At 41.1% G+C, this 21,122-nt stretch overlaps 1 protein-coding gene across 1 annotated transcript in view; it reads right to left on the minus strand.

Annotated features, from left to right (window-relative positions):
• zbtb10 (zinc finger and BTB domain containing 10) overlaps positions 1–21,122 on the minus strand; it is a 116,360-nt gene that overhangs the window by 17,008 nt on the left and 78,230 nt on the right. Inside the window, exons 2-3 of the mRNA XM_041189375.1 lie at positions 13,257–14,229; positions 6,368–6,436 (exon numbers count right to left, since the gene is read on the minus strand). Of these exons, the coding sequence (XP_041045309.1) occupies positions 6,368–6,436; positions 13,257–14,229 (1,042 nt within the window). The remainder of the gene's footprint in view (positions 1–6,367; positions 6,437–13,256; positions 14,230–21,122) is intronic.

Raw genomic sequence — 21,122 nt, forward strand, 5'->3', positions numbered from 1 at the left:
AAGCTTTAAGAAAGGAGGAGGGAGAAAACAGGGAACTACAGGCCAGTTAGACTCACATAAATCAGGAAAGTGCTGGAATCTATTATAGAAGTTTTAGCAATGCACTTAGAAAAGTATAGAGTAAGATTAGAACAAGTTAACATGGTTTTACAAAAGAGAAATTTTGTTTGACAAATTTATTAGAGCTTTTTGAGGATGTAACTAGTAGGATAGACAAAGGGGAACCAGTAGATGTAGTACACCTGGATTTCCAAAAGGCATTCAATATGGTATCACACAAAAGGTTATGAGCAAGATTATGGAGTTGGGGATAATATATTAGCATGGAAAGATGATTGCTTAACAGACAGGAAGCAGAGAGTGGGCTTAAATGGGACATTTCTCAGGGAGACAATGAGGTAGTGGTGATGTCACTGGACTATTAATCCATTAAATGCTCTGGGGACACGGATTCAAATCCCACCACAGTGGCTGGTGGAATTTAAATTCAATTAATAAATCTGGAATTCAAATCTAGTCTCAGGAATGGTGATAATGAAACTATCAATTGTTGTAAAAACCCGTCTGATACACAAAGTATTGCTACAGTAGAGCCTTAATTGGACCACATATGGAATGTTTGTACAATACACAAGGGAGACAGTGGCGTAGTGGTAATGTCACTGCACTAGTAATCCAGACACGCAGGTGAATGCTCTGGGGTCATGGCTTCAAATCCCAACATGGCAGCTGAATTGAATTGAAATTCAATTAATTTTTAAAAATCTGGAATTGAAAGATAATCTCAGAACAGTGATTGTCAATGATCGTCATAAAACTCATCTGGTTCACTGATATCCTTTAGGGAAGGAAGTCTGCCAGCCTTATTTGGTCTGGCCTACACTTGACTCCAGACCCACAGCAAGGTGGTTGACTCTTAACTGCCTTCTGCAATGGCTTAATGGTCAGAGAGATTATTTGGGTGTGATTGTACAAGAAATGCATGAAGTTAGCATGCAGGTACAGCAAGCAATTAGTAAGGCAAATTGCATGTTGACCTTTACTGCAAGAAGATTTGAGTACAGTAATAATGAAGTCTTGCTACCGTTATCCAAGGCTTTGGTGAGACCACATCTGGAGTAATGCGTGCAGTTTTGGTCTCAAATTTTTAGTACTTACAATGGAAGCAGTATAATGAAGGTTCACTATATTATCTCTGTGATAAGGGGGCTGTCCTAAAATGAGAGGCTGAGTAAACTGGGCTTATGTTCTTCTAAATTCCCAGAGAATAAGAGGTAATCTCACTGAATCCTACAAAATTCGGAAGGGGTTTGATCGGGTAGATGCTGAGAGATAGATTCCTCGACCAGCAGAAACAAAAACATCAGGGCAAAATAAGGGGCCGATCATTTGGAAATGAGATGAGGGGAGATTGTTTCACTCAAAGGATGGTGAATCTTTGGAATTTTCTATTCCAGGAAGTTGTAGATGTGTCATCGTTGAATACATCTAAGGCTGGGATAGACAGATTTTTGATCTCAGGAATCAACAGATATGGGGAGTGGGTGGGAAAGGGGAGTTGAAGTCCATGATTGTACTGAATGGTGGAGCAGGCTCAATGGGCCATATAGTTGATTATTTCTAGTGGCAACATTAGATTCTAGTACACTCTAGTTTAGAAATCTCCAAAAGTAAACAAGCATATTGGCATCTGCTTGCTATACTTTCATAAATGCATTTAATTCTCACATGGAAACAAATTTGCAGAGCAATGTTACAATCTGGTATAACAAAGAAAGTCTTTAAGAAAAAATCAAAGTATTCAGATTAAAATCAAAATACTGCAGATGCTGGAAATCTGAAACTAAAACAGAAAATGCTGGATCCAGCAGCATCTGTAGAGAGAGAGAAACAGTTAAAAGTTTCGAGTCCATATGACCCTTCTTCAGAGCTGAAGAGAAGCAGAAATGTGATTAAATTTATACTGTTTTGGGGATGGGGCAAGTGGAGCTGGATAGAAAGCCAGAGATAGGTGGGGACAAAGGAGGGATTGACAAAGATGTCACGAACTGAAGAACAAAGGGAGTGTTGATGGTGGTGGTTAGTGCTAAAAAAGGTGCTAATAGTGGCATAAAGGTAAGAAAGCAGAATGTGATTATAGCAGGGTTAGCATTGTGTGAAAGAACAACATGGAACAATTAACAGATGGCCCTGTGGGGGATGGGGCGGGGGAAGGGGGCAGTGGTGTGGGGGGAAAAAAAGGATAGAAAATGGGATCAAAGAGGTGATAAAACCACAGATAAATGAATAAAAATAAGTGGATAAAAAATAAAAATGAATGTAATAAAAAGGGGATTAAAGAAGGGGGTAAAGATGGAAGAGAGTGTTCATGGTCTGAATTTGTTGAACTCTATGTTAAGACCAGAAGGCTGTACGGTGCCTATTTGGAAAATTAGGTCTGTTACTCCAGTTTGCATTGGGCTTCACTGGAGCATTGCTGCAGGCCAAGGACAGACATGTGAGCACGAGAGCAGGATGGTGTGTTGAAACGGCAAGCAATGTGACCGCTTTGCGGAACACCTCGGGTCTGTCTGCAAGCATGACCCAAGCCTTCCGGTTGCTTGCCATTTCAACACACCATCCTGCTCTCATGCCCACATGTCTGTCCTTGGCCTGTTGCAATGTTCCAGTGAAGCTCAACGCAAACTGGAGGAACAGCAGCTCATCTTCCAAATAGGCACCTTACAGCCTTCAGGACTTAACGAGTTCAACAGCTTCAGACCATGAACACTCTCCTCCATCCTCACCCCCCTTTTTTAATTCCCTTTTTCCTACATTCGTTTTTATTTTTTATCCACCCATTTTTATTCATTTATCTGTGGTTTTATTGCCCTTTTTATCCCATTTTCTATCCTTTTTCTTCTTCACACCACCGCCCCTCCCCCCCACACCCCACCCCCCACAGGGCCATCTGTTATTTGTTCCATGTTGTTCTTTCACACAATGCTACCCCTGCTATAGTCACATTCTGCTTTCTTATCTTTATGCCATTAGTAGCATCTTTTTTAGCACTAACCACCACCAACACTCTCTTTGTTCTTCAGTTCATGGCATCTTTGCCAATCCCTCCTTTGTCCCCATCTATTGCTGGCCTTCTATCCAGCTCCACCTGCCCCATCCCCATTAAACAGTATAAATTTAATCACATTTCCACTTCTCTTCAGCACTGAAGGGTCATACGGACTCGAAACGTTAACTGTTTCTCTCTCCACAGATGCTGCTGGACCTGCTGAGTTTTTCCAGCATTTTCTGTCAAATTATTCAGAAACATATTCCACAATTAGATATTCATATTGTGAGAGTGCATGTAGGTGACCATTTACAGGCAATCCAATATGCAGCACAATTGCATGACCAAATATAGTTTTTTTTCCCCCTAAACATATTACATTAAGACCATTAACTCAATTGAGGCATTAAAGCAGAAATTACCATAATGAAAGCTCACATCCATTAAAATTCCTTATCCCATATTACACAATATTCAAGCATAAAAATACTAGAAGATCTCCTAAGGTGTGGGCACAAGGAGTATTAAGTGTTTTATACTAATAGAGGTATTTATGCCATTTAGGGCACATCATCATTAAATTAGAGTGACTAAGTCAAATTTTATATTAAATGGTATTCTGGAATTTTTACTGCTGCTTTTGAGGACTGAATTCCACAACTCTGTCCATTATTCTATGAAAAGTACTTGTTTGATTTCTTTTTATTCTTTCATGGCATAAGTGTCACTGGCAAGGCCAGTAAATACTCGCGCTCCAGAACTTGCCATGCCCCTCTCCAAGCTGCTTCAGTACAGCTACAACACTAGCATCCACCCGTACATGGAAAATTGCCCAGGTACATCCTGCACACAAAAAGCAGAATAAATCCACCCCGGCCAATTACTGCTCCATCAGTCTACTCTCGATCATCAGTAAAGTCATGGAAAGGGTCATCAACAGTACTATCAAGTGGCACTTGCTGAGCAATAACCAGCTCACTGACAGCCTGTTTGGGTTCCACCAGGGCCACTCAGCTCCTGACCTCATTACAGCCTTGATTCAAACAAGGACAAAAGAGCTGAACTCCCAAGGTGAGAGTGACTGCCCTTGACATCAAGGCCGCATTTGGCCAAGTGTGACATCAAGGAGCCCGAGCAAAACTGGAGTCAATGAGAATCAGTGGGAAAACTCTTCACTGTTTGGAGTCATACCTAGCACAAAGAAAAATGGTTATGGTTGTTGGAGGTCAGTCATTTCAGCTCCAGGACATCACTGCAGGAGCTCCTCGGGGTAGTGTCCTCAGCTCAATCATCTTCAGCTGTTTCATCAATGATGTTTCTTCCATCATAAGGTCAGAAGTGGTGATGTTTGCTGATGATTGCACAATGTTCAGCACCATTCGCGACTCCTCAGATAATGAAGCAGTCCATGTCCCAATGCAGAAAGATCTGGACAATATCCAGGCTTGGGCTGACAAATGGCAAGTAACATTTGCGCCACACAAGGGCCAGGTAATGACCATCTCCAACGAGAGAGTCCAACCATCGCCCCATGACATTCAAAGGCATTACCATCTCGGAATCCCCCGCTAACGACATCCTGGGGTTACCATTGACCAGAAACTGAACTGGACTAGCCATCTAAATACTGTGGCTACAAGAGCAGGTCAGAGGCTAGGAATCATGTGACAAGTAACTCACCTCCTGACTCCCCAAAGCCTGTCCACTATCTACAAGGAACAAGTTAGCAGTGTGATGGAATATTCCCCCCTTGTCTGGATCAGTACAGCTCCCACACACTCAAGTAGCTTGATACCGTCCAGGACAAAGCAACCCCACTTGATTGGCACCACATCCACAAACATTCACTCCCTCCACCACCAACGCACAGTATCAACAGCGTGTACGATCTATAAAATGCATTGCAGAAATTCACCAAGGCTCCTTAGACAGCACTTCTAAAGCCATGGCCATTACCATTTAGAAGGACAAGGGCAGCAGATAGATGGGAACACCACCACCTGGAAGTTCCCCTCCAAGTCACTCACCATCCTGACTTGGAAATATATCACCTTTCCTTCACTGTCGCCAGGTCAAAATCCTGGAACTCCCTTCCTAACAGCACTGTGGGTGTACCAACCCTACACGGACTGCAGCAGTTCAAGGCGGCAGCTCAGCACCACCTTCTGAAGGGCAGATAGGGATGGGCAATAAATGCTGACCCAGCCAGTGAAGCTCACACGCTGTAAATGATTAGAAAAAAATATTGCTCATCCCTAATTGCCCTGGAGAAGGCGGCAGTGAGCCAGCTTCTTGAACTACAGCAGACCATCTGGCATAGTACACCTACACTGCTGTTAGGAGGGAGTTCCAGATTCTTGACACAGCTTTCCTTTACCCATGTATTTTTCTCCCTTAGGATAAGCTGAATACTTGCAAAATGACATGCCAGATGTTTCCGTGGAGGTAGATATCTGATTTTTAGCAGTACTGAGTTGAGTGGAATGCAGCTGTGCTTAAAGGGGAGTCCTAGGCTTTGGCAGTATTTGGATAAGGGTTTGTCTTGCCTGGCACCACAGCGGAAAACAAAACTGAGGCAGAGATTTAGCTAACCAGTGGGTTCCTGGTGTTTGAACATTGCCTGATGGCACTGGGTGGAGAGGGGGACCCACATTTGGTGTGGCTGTGTGTATGTGCATTTGCACGTGCCTGTTATTTATCTCACATATGTATGTGCATGGAGACACACAACCTTCCTGTGCAATTAGATTACAAATTTTTATCTGAATAACCTTTTAAAAATCCACCTGTGATCTTGGATTTTAAAAATGTGAATAACCAGAACTGCTGGAAGCTGTAGAAAAATATTCCACCTTGGCTGCTTAAATAGCATGATGGATTTTGGAAAATTGTCATGCTGCATACCATCATACTACATTATTTGGCTTCAATTAGGTCACAGCTTTGAACAAAAGTATCAAGCGTAATCCCAAATCTTTGTGAATGAATTGCCTTCAATTAAAAATTCTACAAGGCATTAAGAATACAAATGAATTCAATGGATAAATAAGTTGGGGAATGCTTAACTTACTGTAAAAAAAATCTTTTAAAATAGAAACTCCAGTTTATCTAACGTTTTACATAAGAATTCCCATTACAAATGTTTGCAGAGCACCTGACAATGATAAAATGACAATGACCTGACAAAAGATACCAGTCTGTGGACAGGAAATGTACTCAATTCACATTTTTTAATGTAAGTTTTATGTAAACAGTATCTGCTTATTGCTTTGGGTTAAACACTAATTTCTCCCAAGATTTACTTGGGAAAATACTTACCATTTAACCATGTTTCTCTATTTTGCGCTTCTTGTAACAGTCCAAATCTGAATTGATCTGAAGTTCCAGCTGGAAAGAGAAAAGCATTTCATTAATAACATTTTGTTTTAGGCTACTTGATTTACCCTCTCCCAACGGCATTAACTAATTTATGGGGTATTATTCCACAGGCATTAACCAAAACCTGATCCAAGCTGCTATTATTCACAGGAGTCCAATAAATATTGACAGGTTCTTTACAATAGAACGCAACAAAACAGAGGCCAAACCTATCATCTCACCACACATCTGAAGATGTGTATCCTCAGCAGGTATTACTGGATAGTAATCAGAAGCAGCAGTTGTGACATTTATTCCCTTACCCAACCCAGGGATGTAAAAAGAACTGATAGCACCTTATCTTTGTTCAACATTTTGCCATCTTTCCATTTATAACAATTTTGAGGTTATCCCACAATGTAGATGTATCAGTCACCAGTTAAAATGGCTAGTAAAAGCAGACCATTATGTGCCATCTCTTCCTAGAAATTTAAAGGTTGTATAATTAATAGCTTTATTTCATAACCTGACACTTATTTTACAAAGCATATTTCTATAACAGTATGAGAATAATGACAATAGTCATTAGTACTCAAGGTAACTACAATTTCGTGGTAAATCATATAAGTGGTATATTCATATTGTCAGCTATTTAATAGGTGATATTGGTGGTGGTGGAATAAAATTGGAAAAGTGCACACATGGTCAACTGTTCCTGATAACACCGTTTGGAAGCTAATTAAAAATCTTTCCTACTACACTCTGCCTAGTTCAGAAGCAAACTGTTCAAGTCATAACCAATATACAGATGGTTTCTTTTGACATCATCTGTAGGGTATAGCTTGCTACCTGAAGCAATTTACATAATGTTGCTGGACAATAGCGTATTGGTCCCTTAGATCAAGTAAATTAACGTGAAATTTTGAGCTAGGGTGACGTAAATCTGAGATCTCTTACTTCATCCTGCAAATTTTACTCAGGAGGCCATGGGAAAACGGGAAAGCAATTACAAATATTTTGTCAGAAACACCAGTATTGTTTGCAAAGACAATGTGTGTTGTTACCTTAATAAGAACGGTCTTATTCAAACTTATTTGTAATTCAATCTCCACATACAATTGAACCCAGAGAAGAGAAAACACCAAGTGAATAATGGTCTTTGAGTTTCATGACAGGGAAATCATTTTCGTTAGTAATTAACATTACACTAAAATTCTTATATTTTTTATTTGCAAGTATACAAGAGAAATGAGAAACAGGAAGATTTTTCATATGTGAAGACTAGACTACAAAAAAATTTACAAATTGTACTTGCAACAACTATTTTAACACCAACATTTGCCACATAAAATTTCATTATCCTGCAATGGTGTGGGAAGCAAGCTGGAGAAAAATTCTTTGAAGCAGTTGTTGAGGATAGTTCAAAAGCAATCAGATCAATAGATGGAGCTCTCACTGACTGAGAAAACAAATGGTCTTAAATTTAGGGGAAATCCTGTGAACTGAAGTTCTGCCTGATATTCTGGAGCACGAGTAACGCCGGTTCTCTCTCAGAAACAACACTATTAGCTTTAATAAACATATTTTTGTGAGGATGGAGGCATGAGAAAGGGTGGGGAGGGGGGGGTCATGCGGGTGGAAATCACAACAAGTTTAGCTTTAGGTTTCCCATCAGGTTTTGAAGGCTTCTGTGATAGTTTCAACATTATCAAAACGAACTAAAATTTTTCATATCCGCAAAACTAGATAAACTCAACAAGGCTTGTCTGCAAAGTGGAATGCCTCCAACAGTAAACTACTCCTGTGTATGGTGTCAAAATATGAAATCCAGAATTAAGATGTCTGGATAATGCCCATCTTACTCATAGAACTATCTCATCACATCTGAGCCAATGTTAACTTATTTGTGGACGAATACATCAGCAGCAACATAGTGAAAACGAAAAAAAGAGGTTAATTAGCCTCTTGAGCTTGTTCATTCACGGCTCAAATGTGACCTAAATTCATACGTACAAAGGCAAAATACTGCGGATGCTGGAAATTTACTAAAAACAAAAAATATTGGAAATACTCGAATCAGGAGAGAAATAGATGTTACCTTTCCGGTCGACGACTTTTTATCAGAACGGATTCTGACTTGGGTACTTAGAACTGTTCACCGTACTCGAGTTGTCTAATCAGAGCTTTGTTTAGCTGGAGCCCCTTGCATTTTAGTCCCTGAGGTTAAAGGCCAGAATTCCATTTGCCTTTTTGGATTATTTTCTGGACCTATTCATGACATTTTAATCATCTCAAATCTCCAAGAGTCCTCAGGGTTTCACTTTGTCTAACTTACCACCATTTAGAAAGTACTCTGTTCCATCCTTTTAAAGTGAATAACCTCATTTGCCTAACTGAAATCTATTAGTCACAGTTTTGTTCACTCAATCTATTAATGTCTCTCTGTAGCTTTATGCTTCCCTACACTTTGTACAATGCCACCTATCTTTCAGTCATTGGCAAACTTGGGTATGTGGCTTTCTATGCCACCATCAAAATCACAAATACAGCAAATAGCTGACGCCCTAAAACAGATTAAATTAGAATACCTGCCAGGTATCACTATGCTGAATCCTGCTGCGCAGCCAATTTCCTAACAAGGTCAACAATTTGCCTTCAATTCCATGGGCTTCAAGTTTAGCTAATAGTGTCTTACGAGGGGTTTTATCAAATATGTTCCAGCAAGTCCGTATAAATAACATGCATAAATGACGTCACCTCTTGAAAAAAAAATTCAGTCAGCTTTATTAGCTGTGGCTTACCTTTTATACATCTGTGCTTTCTCTCTCTGACCAGTTGAAAATTTAAGATATTCCATCTATCTTTAATGATTGGGTCTACTAATTTCCCGACAACAGATGTTAGGCTAACTAATCTATAATTCTCCCTCTCAAGTTTCCTGAACAGCAGAGTAACATGCATAGTTTTGCAATTTAAAGGAAGTGTTCCCAAATCGAGGGCATTTCAGAAGAGCCATATGGACTCGAAATGTTAAGTGGTTCTCTCTCCACAGATGCTGCCAGACCTGTTGAGTTGTCCCAGCATCTTCTGCTTTAATTTCAGATTTCCAGCATATGCATAATTTTGCTTTCATTTCAGATTACAGTTGAAGTATCTGCAATGTTCTCACTTAGTCCCTCCAAAATCCTGGGGTGGAAACCACATAAACTTGGGGATTTGTCATTCTTTAATGCTATTATTTTCTTCATTACTATTATTTTGTTTGCATTAATTTTGGTAAGTGCCTCAAAGATTCTGTAAGCAGATTTTATTTGAATGGATCCCCAGATGTTTAGGAACACATGAACAGAAGTAGGCCATTCAATACCTCTAGCCTGTTTCCCCATTCAGTTAGCTAATGGCTGCATATTTTAATTCCACTCATTGACTTTGGCTCATCTCTCTTAATGCCCTTGCCTAATTCAAAAACAAAATCCTCCACTTTTCCAATTTCTGGACTTTTTTTTTGGTTGGTGGCGGGCCAGACAAACAGATGGCAAGCTTGTGATACATGTTTTTGAAATCACACAAGTAATGGGCTTTCATTATGGTTCCTTGAAAAGGCACACCACCTGGTATGGGACTGAGCCATTCAGATCAAGGGGACCCTAGGTACACTCCCTGGGTTTGCACAGAGTTCCAGCCACTGCAACTGGCTATAGCATACCCTCAGCTTATGGTGGAAAATACATTTCTTACTAGGGGTCTTTGTTGAACTGAGCATCAATTCAACTCAAACACTTCCCCCATTTCCACACTTGGGCGAGATAATGAAAGACGAGGGGGAAACTAGCTGAGTGGAAGTGGAAGGGAAAATTACCCCACAAAGGATTGTACAGCAACAAATGGGGTGATTTTTTAAAACAAGTTCACAAAGATTCAGAATAAATATATCCCATTAAAAAAGGCAACTGTTAACAGTTTGAAGATGCCATGAAGGTTAGAAACCAATCAAATTCAAGAGAATCAATGAGGACTACAAGAAAAACAATAATAAAAAACTAAAGGAGAATTTAAGAATCTTAGAATAGAGGTTAAGAGCAGCATAAGAAAATGTAAGACCGTATGAGGAAAAATATTCAAATAACACCGAAAGGCACAATGGAGCGTTTATCAGTTTAAAAAGGAGTCCCAAGGAAGGTGGGACCCTGAGCTGAGGAGAGGATTGTTGTTGGCGCGGGGTGTCCAAGTCAAGATGAATGCATTGCATCTGAAGAGTTGGGACCAGTATCCTTGCTGGCAGATTAGGCAGTGCTGCAGTGGAGGGTTTTAACTAATTTGGCAGAGGATCGGGCACCAAAGTGCACACATGCACATGTACCATGGTTTATTTGGTACCATTCTTGCTTCTGAGTCAGAAAACAGAGATTAAATCTCCACTCCAGAGACAAGAGGATGAAATCTAGGCTGACACTCCAGTGCAGCACAGAAGGAATGCTACACAGTTGGGGTATCACCTTTTGGATTAGCCACCAACCTGAGACCCTGTCCCCACCCACAAGTGAGCACAAAGATCTCCCACAGCACCACTTCCCTGCTTTTCTTTAAAGTTATCCTAAGTGTCCTGGTCAACACCAAACTCCCAAACAACATCAATAAAAACCCCTGGGCAAAAAGTGGCAGAATTTGCACTGTTCTTCACTGAAGAGAAAGATATCAGACAGGTGGTGACTCATGAAGTTACTCACTCAGGTGAGAAACATCACGAATAACAAAGGTTTTACCAAAGACAGACCACCAGAGTAGGCAAAATTGCAGATACCCTAAAAATGATATTTCAGGGCAGTATTGAGTGTGGATGAGTTGCCAGAGACCTGGAGAATGGGAAAAATGGGAGGCAGAACAAATTTAGATAATTATAAACCAGTTAGCTTCTCAGTGGCAGAAAAAGATCTTAAATTAAGAACGAAAGAGCAAACAGTTAGAAGTCGCAGAATAAATTTCCAAAAGATAAATCTTATTTAATAAACCTCAATTATTTGAGAAGGATACAGATATGGTAGAAGGGGAAAATGCAGTGAGTATGGTGTGTATGCACTTTAGTGTACTGCCAATTACTAGAGAAGACTGAAAGAGACCTTAATTAGTGGGGAGCAGGGCAAGTTGCTAAGAATACAAAGAGTGGGAATTCAAGATTCTATTTCCAATCACCCTGGAAAAACTTAGCAGTGACCCACGGGGTTGGTTCTGCAGTTACTCTTGTTCACTGTGTATATCAATAATTTGGATAAATCCAGGCGGTGACGTCAACACAAATAGGAGGTATATCTAATTCCTTAAAATACCAGAGGTTCTCTTTGGATGTGGGGATTTTGATAAGGTGTGGAATGGGTCTAAATGTAGCAGATGGAATTCAATGTCAGTGAATGTGATGTGATGCATCTTGGTTTAAATAAAATAGCAGTAACTATACTCTGAATCGAATTTAGGTTCAGTGCTGCAGAAACAGCAAACCAATTTGGAGGTACAGGTTCACAGGACATTAGAGACAGCATCACAGGCTAAGCCTTCAAAATAAAGTTAATGGAATTCTAGTTTTTCTCATGAGGTATATAATAAAAACCAAGAGGCAAATAAAAGTCTATATAAAATCTTAAGAGCTTGGTTAGAGTACTGGGTGTAATACTGGGCTCCATACTAGAGGATTATTTTAAAAAATTGAGGCTTTTCCATTCCTTTTATTCCTCCATGAGATGTGGGCTTCACTGGCTAGGCCAGCATTTGTTGCCTACCCCGAATTGTCCTTGAGAAGGTGGTAGTGAGCCACCTTCTTGAACTACTGCTGCAGTCCATCTGGTGTAGATATACCCACAGTACTATTAGGAAGACAGTTCCAGGATCCTGATCCAGCAACAGTGAAGGAATGGCGATATAGCTCCAAGTCAGGATGGTGTGGGGCTTGGAGGGGAACTTGCAGCTGGTGGTGTTCCCTTGCGTCTGCTGCTCTCGTCTTTCTAGATGGTATAGGTCATGGGTTTGGAAGATACTGTTGAAGGAATCTTGGCGAGTTGCTGCAGTGCCTCTTGTACATGGTATACACTGCTGGCACTCTGCATTGCTGGTGAATGGGGTGCCAATCCAATGCACTGCAATGGCCAAGATGCTGCTGAGCTCCTTGATTGTTGTTGAAACTGCACTCATCCAGGCAAGGGAAAGTACTCTGGGACTGAGGTGATTGGCCTCAAACAACCACAACGATCTTCCTTTGTGCTAGGTATGGCTCCAACCAGTGGAGAGCATTCCCCAATTCCTACTGACATCAATTTTGTCTCAACTTCATTAGAACAACACAGATTATAGGATGGTATAATACAAGTGTTTAAAATTTTGTAAGGATGGAATGGGGTGAAAAGAAACAGGCTACTTCCAATAGCTAAGGAATCAATTGTGAGGCTGTGGAATTCACCTCCAGGATTAGTGAGTGAGGCAGCAACTGCCTGTATTCAAGGTTAGATTTAGAAAGGTGAATGCAAGAGCGGTGTAGTAAATATGATTAGGGTTATTTGTTCAAATAGGCGCTGACAAAGGGCCTATTTCCTCGGCGTGTCTTGTATCTACTTGGTAGATGGGAGGGGTAAATGGATAGCATGGGAAGAGTGGCTATGATGATGGAATTAGATAAGTATACTAACTTGACTGCAAATATTTTGTGGGTCTCTGCTAGGTTTTAAGTATTTCCTGGCAATTGGAAAACTATTTCATAAGTTCCTGCCTTCAAGAAAAAGGGAGAAAGTTTATACAGGAAAAAAAGCACTCTGAATTGTGTTACATGCTTTGCTTACATTTCTTGACTGACATATGTATACAGTACCTGTAAATGAGTCAACAGGAATTTCCTGTAATCCATCCTCAGAGAATGCCATAGGTGGCTGTATCATTAAGTTATCTCCAACTCCTTCTTCAACTTTTGGTGTAACGTCGTATACAATTCTTCTGGTTATGTGATTTTTTCTTCTTCCGCTTCGAGGGACTGTTTGATGCAGCATTAGTTTTCCCAAATTTCCCCACGAGAAAGCAGGACTCTGATCTTGAGGTAGCCCCATCTGCAGATCTTTTCCACCATAATCTGAAAAGTTATCTTGACTCCAGGCAGAATCATTAATCTGGTAGCTCTCATTTTGGTCCATTACTGAACCCATATCTAAACTGTAGCCCTCCATTTCATATCTGGCTCTTTCTTCATGCAGTCCGCCTGTAGCACAGTTATTCAATGCATTTGTAGATTTGACTATCCAAGGACTGCTGGGCTCATGTTTCAACATAGCTACGGTGCTGTCTCTTTGGGACCGATTGGAGGCTTTTACCTTCTCATACTGCATTATTATTTTCTCTGCCGCAGTGGATTTTGTACTGATGTTTAGAGCGTCCTTTATGAAACCACGGCAAGCCTGAACAATGTCAGTCATTTGTAGATAGCTTGCTACAGACATTACCTCAATTACATTTTGGCTGGTTAAAACCAAATGTCCAGAGTACATGAAATCAAGAATGACTGTGAAACCTTGTACTGCAACGACATCGAGGTGAGTTACTGTGACCTGGTCGCAACTCTCATTCGGAGTATAGCAATAGAGAGTCTTAAAGTAACGGCTGCCTGCAACTAATATATTCTTGTGGGCTTTGAAAACCTGACCCTTCACCACAATGTTGACATCACACAGAATGCCTTGCTGCCGCTGTTCATTCAGTTCCTGAAGCAGTTGATAACAATAGGAAATTTCATTTCGGTCACTTTTGTACTCACTGTACATCTCATCTGTCGATTTGGATGCAATCGCAGACTCCTGGAAAGAAAAACAAACCATATAGGAATTAAAAAAAAATTAAACGCAAATCATGTTCCACTACAAATCTTGAAGTCTTTCTCCTGTCTGTAGTAAAATAAGTCAGGGTGGGGGAGAAGGAATTTCAGTACTGAGAACAAACAATTTGGATTTTGAACCAGAACCTGCAAGCATTAGATGCAATACACAGCACTCTACCCTCCTCCAATAATGTGATGCAAGTCCTTCTGCATCTATGCAAATCATTTCTCATTCACAATGTGAACTGTTGATGTACCATTGGTTTGTGCTGAGGCTAGTACCCATTAAATTAACCAGAATATCAAACTGATTTAAGGTCCTCAGGAGACAAGCAGATTTTATTTCTATTCCTTTAGGCTTGATTCAAATTCAAGCCTCTGAAATGAAAGGCAGTTTGGATCTCACTGTTATATCTATTTTCTTCTACTCCTAGCTTGTTTGCTGCACTGTCATTCCAACAAGTTAATTGGATAGCAGTCTTAGGGTACCACATTTGAATGAAGAAAAAGGCATAAAGATTTTAAAATGGGAAGTAAGGAGCTTGACAGCAATTAACAATGTTCATTTGAGACAATAGTGCGTCCTGTGTTTTTAAACACCATAGTATGTTGGTTTTTCTCGGTTCTATTTTTCTCCTGTTCTACCCCCTTCACGAAGGAAATGGCACATTCTTGGGTACAAGGTTTTGGATGCTAGTTTTTCTCCAATCAACAACTTGCCAAAACTGCCCATATTTTCCCCCCATATTTAATACTGTAGTGCCAGGCTATTCATCCTTAGCACTTACACCTGGTCCTGTCATCAGGCAACACTAAGATGTGCACGACTGGTGGGAGACACTGGTTAACAATTAGGAGCATGAATCAGGGATAATTCTTCCCTCCCTGGATCAGTGATTTTCAGATCCATCAAAAACTGACTAATCAGTCCCTCCCAAAAATTATTTATTTCTGGAAACCATCTAAATGAGACGGCCTACTTGATGAATTGTGTAATAGGAATTCCCACAAACATACAACATTTTTCAGAACACCACATAAGTTGATCTCTCATCATGTGTTAATTATTTACTTGCGCTGTGCAACAGTTTCAGTGTTGAATGTCAACTAATACAGTACTGGAATGAATCAGTAACATGCTTGAGCAGTTTTTAAAAAAGACATCTAATTGTACTTAGAAGGTAAATTTGCAAATAATGTGCAGAACACTGAAAACATAACTTTGTTTCTACAATAATTTATCAATATTCTTCATGTGCAGTATGACCCTTGTTTTTCTCCCCTTCCCTGTTCCATTCCTGAGATTTCTTACAAGCGAGAAAAGGTGACATGGTTTCCCTGCTGCACAATAGCCTGGCGACTATTCTTCCTTCAATGTTTTGGTATGCTTTCATTGTTCTAATGTATCAGTATCAGGTGGAGCATAACAGTGCAGGAACTGAAAAGAAACAATGCTATTTATACATCTATTACATTTCAGAAGACCAGTACATTCCAAACAATTTAAAATCATTTTTCTTCACAATTTTATAAATATGAGTTCCTCTAAAAAGTTATAAAATGAAACAAAATCTCAAATATTCAGACAATTCAAATAGATACATTACAAAACATGAATGATTTTTATAGTTAAAACTTACAGCAATTTGGAGAATTTCAATGCAATTACCTAAAACCAGAGTTTAAACAAATTAACTTGAAAATCCATTTCATTTGTTCTATATATTTGTATTAATTTTAGGTTTAGTTTGAACTTATAATACAGGGATCAATCAATGTCTGGAGAAAATACAAGTAGGGGACTGAACTGAAATAGAATACATGAAGCACTTGAAATTAATGGTTTCATTGGGAAAGAAGCTAGATCTTTTCAATGCTCACCTAAAATGCAAAAACATCTACGTTACACGGCAAACTTATGCTAAATTTCAATTATTGAGTGATTTTAATTATGAGTGAACAGTGCCTACTCTTCACTTACAAATGTCTTTATTACCCGAAATCTATATATTGAGGGAGGGGGGTGGCAAAGAGAAAAAAGGCCAAAATTTCCACTGAGTGCAATCCAGAATTTCTCAAGGGCTAGTACATTTAGACAGAAAGACATTTTTCCCCCTTTTTATGGATGTAAAATAATTACTAACTTCTGGACAGAATAACAAACACAATTTTTAAAAAAGCAAAGCACAATCACATATTTCTGCTCACGTTTGGAAATATATTCCCTTGTCATAATTGGACACCATAAACAGCAAGAGAATATTTCTACTATATCATTCAGGCTATGACTCACCCTTTCAAATAACGTCATCGTTTATACAAGAAAACAATTTACGACACAAATTAAGTTATCACACTATGTACTAGGATGATATAAATTTGCACCCCACGATTTTCCCACGAGACCATTTTTATGTTTCATTCTGGGCCGGCACTTATTGCCCATCCCTAGTTGCCCTCAAGAAAGCAGTGGTGCGCTGCCTTAAGCTATTGCAGTCCATGTGGTGTAGATACACCCAGACTGCTGTGAGGGAGTTCCAGGATTTTGAACCACTGACAGTGAAGGAACAGCGATATATTTGCAAGTCAGGATGGTGAATGGCTTGGAGGAGAACTTCCAGGTGGCAGTGTTCCCATCTATCTGCTGCCCTTGTCCTTCTAGATGGTAGTGGTCGTGGGTTTGGAAGGTGTTATTGAAGGGGCCTTGGAGAATTCCTGCAATGCATCTTGTGGATGGTACACACTGCTACTACTGTGCATCAGTGGTAGAGAGAGTGAATGTTTGTGGTTGTGGTGCCAATCAAGCAGACTGCTTTGTCCTGGATGGTATCAAGCTTGAGTGTTGTGGAAGTTGCACTCATCCAGGCAAGTGGAGAGTATTCCAACACACTCCTGATTTGTGCCCTGTAGATGGACAGGCTTTGAGTCAGGTGGTGAGTTTCTCGTCGCACTATTCCAAGCCTCTGGACATGGGCTGCTTCACTATCTGAGGAGTCACGAATGGTACTGAACATTGTGCAGTGTGCAGTGAACATCCCCACTTCTGACTTTATGATGGAAGCAAAGTCATTGATGAAACAGCTGAAGATAGTTGGGCCTAGGACACTAACCTGAGGAACTCCTGCAGTGATGTCCTGGAACTGAGATGACTGACCTCCAACAACCACAACCATCTTCCTTTGTGCTAGGTATGATTCCAACCAGTGGACAGTTTTCCCGATTCCCATTAACTCCAGTTTTACCAGGGATCCTTGATGCCACACTCAGTCAAATGCGGCCTTGATGTCAAGGACAGTCACTCTCACCTCGCCTCTGCAGCTTAGTTCTTTTGTCCGTGTTTGAACCAAGGCTGTAACGAGGTCAGGAGCTGAGTGGAACCTAAACTGGGTGTCAATGAGCAAGTTATTGTTAAGCAAGAGCCGCTTGAAAGCATTGTTGATGACCCCTTCCACTACATTACTGATGATTGAGATAGACTGATGGAGCAGTAAATGGTCGGGTTGGATCTTTCCTGCTTTGTGTACAGGACATACCTGGGCAATTTTCCATATAGTCAGGAAGATGCCAGTGGAACAGCGTGGCTAGGGGTGCAGCAAGTTCTGCAGCACAATTCTTCAGTACAATTGCCAGAATGTTGTCAGGGCCCATAGCCTTTGCAGCATCCAGTGCCCTCAGCCGTTCCTTGATATGACATGGAGTGAATAGAATTGGCTGAAGACAGGCATCTGTGATGTTGGGGACCTCCGGAGGAAGCCAAGATGGCACTCCTGGCAAATGCTTCAGCCTTGTCTTTTGGACTGATGTGCTGGGCTCCTCCATCATTGAGGATGGGGATATTTGTGGAGCCCCTTCTCCAGTGAGTTGTTTAATTGCCCACCACCATTCACGGCTGGAAATGACAGGACTGCAGATGTTTGGTGCCATGAGATGTCATGGAGTCCGGAGTTGATTTTGAGGACTCCCAAGGCAACTCCCTCACAACTGCATGCTACTTGTGCTGCCACATTTGCTGGGTCTGTCCTGTCTATGGGACAGGACATACCCAGCAATGATGATGGTGGTGCCTGGGACATTGTCTGTAAGGCATGATTCTGTGAGGATAACTACGTAAAGCTATTGATTGACTGGTCTGTGAGACAGCTCTCCCAATTTTGGCACTAGCCCCTGGATGTTATTTAGGAGGGCTTTGCAGGGTCAACAGGGCTGAGCCTGCCGTTGTCGTTACAAGTGCCAAGGTCGATGCTGGGTGGTCCGTCCGGTTTCATTCCTTTTTGTGACTTTGTAGCGGATACAACTGAGTGGCTTTCTAGGCCATTTCAGAGGGTAATTAAGAGTCAACCACATCGCTGTGGATCTGGAGTCACATGTAGGCCAGATCAGGTAAGGGCGACAGATTTCCTTCCCTAAAGAACATTAGTAAGCCAAATTTATTTTTACAACAATTGACAATGGTTTCATGGTCATTCAACTTTTAATTCCAGTTTTTTACTGAATTCAAATTCCACCACCTGCCATGGCCGGTTTCGAACCAGGGTGCCTGGAGCATTACCCTGAGTCTCTGGATTACCAGTCCAATGACAATACCACGATGCCATCACCTCCCCCACAGCCAAACTATCCAGTGATTATTTGAACATACGTCATCTTCCCATTACTTCCCACTACCCCCTGCTTCAAGTGCAAAGCTGATGTGCAAAGCTTCTGCTCCACCTCATAAGTCTAATAATATTGAAATCATGATAATTCAATGGTAGTACAAAAATCACAAACAACGAGGAGGTCCTTCATCGTGCTGGGCTCATCTGCACAGAAATCACCCTCCAGAAAATTCAACTTTGATGGGCAGGCCAGAAGTGAAGCAGCTGCAGAAGTTCCCTGAAGCACCAATAATGACAACACGATCTGCCAGTTCTGTAGATCTCCATGCCAAGCTCGTATCAGACTCATGAGGACCCATGGGAGATAATAAATTAACTTATAACTTGGATATACTTGAATAACAAGGAGTCTACAAGCACTAAAATCAGAAAAGGTTCTCAAATTCTGTCCCATTAAAAAGGGGATGGAGAATAGCAGGAGGTGGAAACAATAATATATTTTATGCAGAAAAGTAGGGCTCGATTTCAATGGTAGAACCCATTCGTAACAGGGAAAACTGGTTGGGAGCCTAAATATTCATGGAGCTGGTTTTTCCATGACTTTCTAACAGAGCCACAACATTAGCATCACATTTACACATTTTCCAACCATAGCAGACGAACATGATCAAGACCCACAACTGACTGCAGAAGCCTCCGTATTTAAGGGACCCCAGTGAAGGGCAAAATGGAGGCATTCTACAAGTGGCAATTGAGACATAACAACTGGAGTGATGCAATGTCGCAAAGAGGAAGGGTGCACTTTGGTTTTCTGAGGCATCCCTGGAAATCATGCTGTGAGCTACAAGGGCCTGCAGAGAACTTTTTGGACAGAAAGGAAAAATCCTGCCTCTGAATTAATGTCAGATTGTTCGAGGATGCTGGATATGGTGCCGCAAGAGGTTACTGGCTTTGTCAGGGCAGGAAACATGAGTGGCATGCCAACTTCAATTGCCAACCTCCTCACTTTGACTTCCCCAGGTTTCTCCTGCACAGCACTCCTCAGACCAACCAAACTTGCAGGATTCACCTATCCCTTTCTCTCAAGATACCTCCCTCACATCCCCAACTTAACAGCCACCACTGACACACACCCTCATCTTATTGCCGTTGTTATGATCCCGTTGATGTTACTACTGGACAAGCCAGATTGGAGGGTAGAATCCAGCTTGATAGATCCAAACTATTTTTTGTCTAGATATGTGGAGAGTGGCTACTGAACAGAATCACAGGAGTTAGCTGATGAGCTTTAAACAAAAGAATAAAGCATTTAATAAACAAGAAAGGATGAACTATATTACAATACTCCTTCACCCACAACTATATCTTTACAGATATTAACAGATTAGTAAGGGCAACACAAATTACAAAAGCTACCTTATAGTCTCATGATGACAATAAGTGCAGTCTATGTAAACCCATAAGCGGCCTGTGGTCAGGCACACCAGATTCTGAAACCAAGTGACAGATACCACCCCAAACAGATGCTATGGATTTCTCCTCAATTCCCCCACCAGACGCACGCGACTCTATGAGCCAACTGGTCTCACTGAACTGTCTTTCACACCAGGGTTTCCAATCTCTATTCTCTAAGAACTCACTTTAGAATCTTCTTCCAAATGACAGGCTCTCTCAGATGCCTTCCACAAGGGTCCAGCTCCAGGGTTTCGAACTCTCCTTCCATTGTCCCTCTCCCCTGGAACGCCATGTGCATTCAGGTTTTGCCTTCCATGCACTCTCTCAAATGCTCAGCTGTGCCAACGCAACACCACTGCTTCATAAGCCCATAGTAAAGAGTTCAGACCTTCAGCTATCTCCTTGGATCTGCTGGCTTCGCGCAAGCCTATATTGCTTCAAATCTGTGTCCTGCAGCTTTCTGCCTTTAAGCTTGGATCCTTTCTCTGCTCCTCATTCTTGACTCAAAAAGGACCTTTTCCAGGATCCTGTCCTTGTCCTTTGACTTAACTGTCCCCTTGGGATCTTTCCTGCTCCACTCCCTGGTTTTGGGGACTTTCTTGTTTGGTTTTTGGAATATGCTCCTTGCAGTTTTCTCTCTTGTCCTGCTTCTACTGGCCACTGTATCCAACATTACTTTAAGGCTTGCTATCTTTCCTTCTGTTATGCAGGTTCTGCTGGCAACTCCTTTTAACCTTGGAGCACACTGACCAACCGCACTCAAATGGAACTGAAACTACTTTTCAGTGTCTGTGGGGGTCCTGTTGCTAGGCAAGAGCAC

The sequence above is a fragment of the Carcharodon carcharias genome, chromosome 6 (assembly GCF_017639515.1).
Source record: "Carcharodon carcharias isolate sCarCar2 chromosome 6, sCarCar2.pri, whole genome shotgun sequence".
Lineage (NCBI taxonomy): Eukaryota > Metazoa > Chordata > Chondrichthyes > Lamniformes > Lamnidae > Carcharodon > Carcharodon carcharias.